The sequence below is a fragment of the Pteropus alecto genome, unplaced genomic scaffold (genome assembly GCF_000325575.1).
Source record: "Pteropus alecto unplaced genomic scaffold, ASM32557v1 scaffold45, whole genome shotgun sequence".
Taxonomy (NCBI): domain Eukaryota; kingdom Metazoa; phylum Chordata; class Mammalia; order Chiroptera; family Pteropodidae; genus Pteropus; species Pteropus alecto.
The window spans coordinates 21,399,476-21,406,784 of record NW_006442491.1 but is presented as its reverse complement, the minus strand read 5'-3'; the positions used below and the strand labels follow the sequence as shown (position 1 = coordinate 21,406,784).

General features: G+C 40.0%; 1 protein-coding gene across 1 annotated transcript in view; it reads left to right on the top strand.

Moving 5' to 3' along the window:
* The window catches only part of LOC102879027 (ER degradation-enhancing alpha-mannosidase-like protein 2), a 24,789-nt gene that overhangs the window by 3,623 nt on the left and 13,857 nt on the right, over window positions 1-7,309 (top strand). Inside the window, exons 5-6 of the mRNA XM_006921745.3 lie at window positions 2,031-2,136; window positions 5,864-5,989. Coding sequence (XP_006921807.1) covers window positions 2,031-2,136; window positions 5,864-5,989 — 232 coding nt within the window. The remainder of the gene's footprint in view (window positions 1-2,030; window positions 2,137-5,863; window positions 5,990-7,309) is intronic.

The following is a 7,309-nucleotide window of genomic DNA, read 5'->3' as shown; positions in this document are numbered from 1 at the left end:
CCAGTAGAGGGAACAGCCTGTGTAAAGGCCTCATGACAGAGAACATGGCAAGTGCAGTGAATTAAAGGAAGGCCAGTATGTCTGGGCTGGGGAGAAGGAAAATGAGGAAGCAAAGTGTGGCTGGACTAATAGATAGGGACCAAGTGATGCTCACCATGTTAAGGAGTTTGATCTTTAATTAGAAAGCAATGAAAAGCCACTGCAATTCCTTAAGCAGATAGCAGAAAACGATGCGATTTCTGTTTTGAAATCCCTCGCTGCCATGTGCAGAAAGATTTATGGAATCATTCAACAAACATTTCTTGAGTAATTGCTTCATGGGCTGTGTGTGGCACTCTTGGGTAATGCAGGAATGAGTGAGGCTCCGACCCAGGCAAAGATTCTCTTAATGCAAAAAGAAATGGATGCCCTAAGAGTTGTGTGGATAAAGTTACTGGAGTCTTTTAAAGGGATAAGAGGTTAATTACAACTGGAGGAATCAAAGGCTTCCTAGAGAAGGTGACATTTAGACAACCAAAGATAGGTTGGGTTTGGAAATGGGAAGAAATTTGTGGGAGTGATTTTTGGCAGAGGGACCAGTACATCCGAAGGCAAGAAATCGGGGAATAGTGGGTACAGTTTTACTGAATGGATGTGGATAGGTTAGATGAAGATGAACAGTGAGTGACATGGTCAGAGAGGTAGGTTGGGTCCAAATCATAGAGGGCCTTGATGCTGAAATAATCAGGATTATTTTGTTTGCAAGTGACAGAAACCCAATTCAAACCGATTAGACAAAAGAAGGAAATTAGGTGAGTCAGATAACTAAAACATCCAGGTAAGGGCTGTGCTCAGACCCAGCTGGATTCAGACATAGAAACAATGTCTTCAGGAATATCTTTATCCTCTTATCTCTGCCTTCTTTATTGGCTGTGTTCTTAGGCTCTCCTTATGGTAGGTACAGTAGCTCGAGACTTACATCCTACTCATTTAGTAACCTGTGTGTGGAAAGAATCAGCCCTTTTGCATTAATTCCACGACTTGAGTCTCATTGATCTGGCTTGGGTCGTATGTCTATTCCTAAACCAATCACTTGGCCACGATATAGTACACTGTCTAGTTCAGGTCAAGTGCCCATTTTTGTACCTGAGGGACTGGAGGCAGCCTCTCCCGACTATAGAAGTGACTGGAAGAAAGGTAATTCCTCAAGGGAAAAGTTATCAGGATTGCATTTGGCTTATGGTTTAACAAAAAGGGTTTAATTTTCTCAAGTAAAAGAAAGTCTAGAGGTAATTTCTAGCGTTGGGTCAGCGACTTACCTGTTCCATCAGAGACCCAACCTCTGTATCTTTCCATTCTATTATCATTAGTGTATTGGCTTTCATTCTCATGCTTAGTACTCCATGGTCTAATCTGGCTGCCACAGCTGCAGAAATCAAGTCTGCTTTTAAGGCAGAAAGAGGAAGAGTAAAAGCTATGCCAGCTGTGTCTGTCCTTTTTTAATAGGAAAACAAAAACTTAGAAGTTCCCCCAGTAGCCTTCTCAAGGCTCAGAGTTGACTGATGATACAATCACCTCTAGCAGCAAAGGAGGCTGAGAAAGCAAGTATCTGGATTTCCAGCCTATATGGTGGGAGGCTGCAAGGGTAAAGAAGTTGGGCCACCCAACCTGCAATACTTTCCACAAGGATGAATGTGGCAAGAGAAGGTTAAAAATTGTTCAGATATCCACTGCAAATGGCAAACTAAGAATTCGTTAATGTGGTCTACAGACTATATAGTTTTATATTGTTTAAATGTGGACTCTTGAATAGGTACCTAAGAATTTACTCGATATTACCCCATTCTCTTGATATTGGGTCTCTGTGAATTAATTCTAGCTCTCAGTGTTTTCTTCACCTGTCACTAGTCCTAGAACAGAAACTGCAGATCCTAAGTTGAATAAATGAGGATTACACCAGCGTAGGATCCCAGACAGACTCTTAATCTAGCATCTTCGGTGCCTTCAAGCCTGAGAGAGCCTCAGTGCCATGTCATTCTCTTTCCTCCTAGATTTTGGGGAATGTCTCAGAATTCCAAAGAGTGGTTGAAGTGCTCCAGGACAATGTGGACTTTGATATTGATGTGAATGCCTCTGTGTTTGAAACCAACATCCGAGGTGAGGGCTGCCCTCTTAGGGCCTTTGGAAGAAAAGACTGTGGAGTTTTTGCCTCTATGTAAACTGAGGGGTGATAGTTAGGATCCTAAGGGACAACCCAGCCAGGGCACTTGGCCAGAATCAGTGACTTGCAGCTCTTCTTTCCTCCTGGAGAGTTGGGTGGGGAGGTCTCAGGATCCCTCATCAGTTGCAGACATGAGCAGGGGACAGAGAAAAGACTGGAAAGTAATATGCCAGAATTACTCAAGTATTTAACATATATTTGGTGCTAGGCATACAACCATGAACAACAGTGTAATCCTTATGTTCCTGGAGCTGATTGTCTAGGAAGTGCTATCTGATAGAACTTTCTGAGACGATGGAAATGTTTTATATCTTTGTTGTCCAGTATGGTAGCCACGAGCCATATATGGCTTTTGCACTTTGGAAATGTGTCTACTGCAATTGAAGAGCTGAATCTTTAATTTCATTTAATTTTAATGCATTTAAATTAAAATAGCAACTTGTGGTTAATGATTACTGTATTACCCAGTGCAAGTAATTCTAGGGTATTAGTTTCCAATCCTGGTTGTCTGTCAGAATCACTTGGTACCTTTTAAAAAATTCAGATGTCTAGGCTCCACTCTAAACTTAATTGGGATCTTTGGGTTGGGTCCTAGAATCATTATTTTTAGCAGGTTTCCAATGATTCTTAAGAAGCTAGCACAGCCCTTATTTTCAGTGAGCCTCTGGACCACCAGTGGCTTAACAGCAGTTACCTCTGGATGGCAGGGTTATGTTTTTCCCCTTTATTTTGCTCATATTTATTTTGTATGTCTTTTGCAATGAAACATATTACAGAAATGTGATAAATAACAATTTTTAAAAAAGATTAGGGAGCAGAGGGGCAGCATAGTATAAAATTCTGGTTTAGGAATCAGACCTGAGTTTGAGGCCATGCTCATTGCTGTGTCACACAGCTTTTGAGCCCAATTTGTCATCTGTAAATCAAGGTTGTCTTTATACCTTCGTTTCTGATATGACTATAATTATACCAGCTTTCTTTTGCTTGGCATTTGTCTAACATATCTTTTTCTACCCTTTTACTTTATTCTTTCTGTATTTTTATGATTAGATATATCTTTTGTAAATTACATTATACATTTTGCTTATTTAAACATTCTGACAATCTTTTAACCGAAGCATTTGATCCATTCACATTTACAAGAATCATTGATCTATTTGCATCCATTTTTATGGTATTATTTTGCACTATTTGTCCCATCTTCTCTATGTTCTTTTTCTTTCTCCTTTTTCCATGCCTTCTTTAGACTGATTTTTCCTCTTTTCATTTTCTTTTTTACTAATTTAGAAATTATACACAGCATCTAGCTTTTAAAATAGTTTTCCTAGAAAATTTAACAAACATAACAAAGTCTAAAGTTAATGAAAATCTTTATTCTCCTCCTGAACAATACAAAGCCTGGCTCTGAGGCTATCCTGACCTGTATGCTGTAGTTAAAGTATTCTACTTCTTTGCAGCCCTCCATACATTGTTGATACTCTATCAATTGAAATTTTAGATTTACTCTTTTTTTTTTTAATAGATTTACTCTTATGTTTACCACTTTTTTGACTATCTTTCCTTCTTGTGTCTAAGACCTTACATCTGTGATTCCTTTCCTTCTATCTGAAGTAATTTAGAATGTCTTTTAATGCAGGTGTGTTCTTGGCAAACTTTCTTTCCTTTTGTTTGTAGGAAAATGTCTTTTTCTCACTGCATTTTTTTGGCCTTTGGGAGATATGGTTCTAGATTGATAGTTATTGTCTCTTAAATAAAATTGAAGAAATTTTTCCATTGTCTTCTGGTTTCATTGTTAAGAAGTAATCTATCAATCTAATTGTTATTTCTTTGTAGATAATGGATTTTGTTTATGTAGATGGCACCCTTCTTTTAAAAACTTCTTATTATGGGAATTTTGAAAAATACATACAAAAAGAGAAAATAGTATAATGACCTAGATAGACTCATCATTGGGCTTTAACGATCATTATTACATGGGCTCTTGACTGCCTTTGAGATCTTTTTTATTCCTTTGGTGTTCTGCCATTCTACTGTGTGTAATACGTATAAATGTGCATTTCTTTTTTTTATTTTTATTTTGCTCGGGATTCCTGTATCTGAGAATTGGTATTATCCATTAGTTTTAGAAAGTTGGTAACTACTTTCCCTTCAGATGTTGCCTCTCCTCCATTTTCTCCCTGTTCTCTTTTTAGAACTCCAACCAGATATAGTGTTATACCTTCTTACTGTCCTCCAAGCCCCTTCTGTACTTTAAAAAAAATTATTTTGTCTCTTTACTTTGCATTTTGGATAATTTTTTTTAGTCTGTTTTCAAATACACTAATTCTCTCTTCAGATATATCTTACCCGCTATTAAACCTATGTAATTTTAAATTTTAATTATTGTATTTTTTATTTTTAGAAATTCTATTTGGTTCTTTTATAAATAGGCTTGGTCATTTTTATAATTTCTAGCTACTTACTCATATATTCCAACCTTTTATATCTTTAAACATACTACACATAATTATTTTGTATTCTGTGTCTGATAATTCCAGTATCTGAAATATTGGTAAGTCTTATTCTACTGTCTTTTCTGCCGGCTTTTATTCATAATGCTTTGTTTCTTTGTATGTTCAGTGATTTATGTGTTTTTAACTGTATCCTCATTCCCTAGACTTCATCTGTGGGATTCTTTGAGGCCTGGCTTGATAGTAGGTTCTTCCAGATGTAGTTTTTGTTTACTTCTGCCATGTGGCTGGAGGCACTATCTACCAAAAACCACTTTATGCTAAAGGTTTGAGGTTTTCTAGACTACCCAGTTAGTGTGGATTCAGGCTGTAGCTATAGGAACTAATTCTTAGGAGAGATTTTTTTTTTTCTTCCCTTTACTTGGCATCAAGATTGAGGCATGAAGTTTTCCTTACTGCACACTTGGGGAGGTGTGTAGGGTTTATTTTTAATTTGTCCTTAAACAGAGTATATAATTCTTTCAGATCCCAACTTTTTGGAGGGATCTTTCATCACACTCGCTATTTTGGATAGGTCTCTTATTCCCCCTCTGCCAGGAGGAGGAGAAAACTGAAGCTCAAGGTCACTAGTTTTTGTCAGTGAGAGGACCATTCAGAATGTTTAATCTGTTTAGCCATATTTCCAGATACAGAACCTTTGTGTCTTTTTATAAGTCCTAATTTATGTAATAAACTGAAATAGATAAATTAATAAAATGAAGGTAGTAATTACTCTGCTCACCCTTTGCTCCCCTCCAGGTCTTGGTGTGGGGTTGGGGGAGGGCAAGATTGGGAGACAGAGTGACCAAGTGGAATGAACATTGGCTTCGGAGTAGGACACACCTGGCCCTACCACCTACTAGATGATCCAAGACAAGTCAGTTTACCTCTCTGAACCTCAGTATCTTCATCTGAAAAGGGTACAATAGTACCTAGTGCTTGGTAGACAGTAGGGATTTGAAAAAAAAATGATAGCTATTGTTTTCATAGCCCACCAAGAGAACATCTTTGCAAACTTAACACTATATTAATATGTGGGATTAAAGGACTCTCCTTTCACCAGATGTCTCTAGCCCCTTCCCAGTGAGCCACCAGTGAGAGCGATTAGGTTTATTTGCACAAGAGAAACTCTGGTCCGTGGGACTCTGACACTTAAGTTTTGTACCATCTACAGTGGTAGGAGGACTCCTCTCTGCTCACCTGCTATCAAAGAAGGCTGGAGTAGAAGTGGAGGCTGGATGGCCCTGCTCTGGACCTCTCCTAAGGATGGCTGAGGAGGCAGCTCGAAAACTCCTCCCAGGTGAGACCCACATTGGGATGGGGGAAGAGTTCCTGCTTCTTCTGCTGGAGATGAGAGTGGCAAAGCTGAATTATTTCTTGGTGTTTTCTCACCCAGACACTTGGTATTTCTACCTCTAGGTGCTCACCATGCTAATCAGGAGCGCCCTAGGCATTTTGAAGGCTAGCTGGGGCCCTGGCCCAGGATGGATGAGGTGACCTCATTACTTTTGCAGGGGAGATGCTGAAGGCCAGCCTGGTGCATGGAAGCCTTTGCCTCATATGAGCGAGCCCTGTTGCCTCCTCTTAGGCCCACACATTGCTGGAATAAAAGGGTTCCAGAGAAGAGCCTTGGTCTGAGCACAAGGAACCCTGGGTTCTAGACTCGGCTCTGCCGGCCAATATCTTGACCAAGCCACTTTTCCTTTCCTTAGTTCAGTTTCTCGATCTAGCAAACGAGAATCATAGTTCCTATCTCCCTGCCACACTGGGTTTTAGGAGGCATAAAATGAAATCAGAAGGGAAAAAGTGCTTGGGAAACCTCAGACATCATTGAAATGAGAGGGACTTGTTTTGTAGCTAAAGTCCAGGGCTACAAGCCAAGCCTCAGTGTGTTTGTCTGGTGGGGCAGTAGCTGGGCTCAGCAGCATCCACTGGACACTGTGTTCTCTTCAGGGTGTGGCGGAGGCTCTGAGGGCTATTCACACCCAAACACGTCATACTGTGCTTCCCACCAGCCTCTCGGCCATCTCATTTCCCCCTTTCGCACAGTACTTGCCTCTTATGCTTGGGAAAGACCTAAGTAAAGTAAGTGAGCTGGGTTCAGGTCTCACTTATGGCTCACGGCTCATGACCAGAATGTCTCCTTACAAACATCACGTCCTGTATGATTCATCTCTAGAGGAAATTCTGCCTGGTTACTCTCTTCTTTTTTTATTTTGTCGTTTAAAAAAATTTGTATTGAGACATGTCTGTATTAAAAAGTGCTTATTGGAGGCAGCACCAGTGTATCTGCCATTTGGGTCAAAAAATAGGATTTTGTCACTCCCTCTCTTTTTAACACTGCCTGACTTTTCTGAAATATTCCTTTGAGCCCTTCTTGATTGTGATTCGCATTCTCCTTGCTTGCCACTCATGCCTGCCAGATAAGTTTCTCGTCTACAACAAAGTCGCTGGACCTTATAGTTCTTGGAAGTTTTGACAACTTTGTTCAGTTTTGTGACACACAGGTTGCTCTGTGCTCTGGGCTGTGTGACCTTTAGGCCTGGAGAGGAAGTCTCTGCCTCTGGCTGGTTGTCTTGTTCCTTGCCTTGAATCAGAAGGCACTGGGGTGGGGCGGACA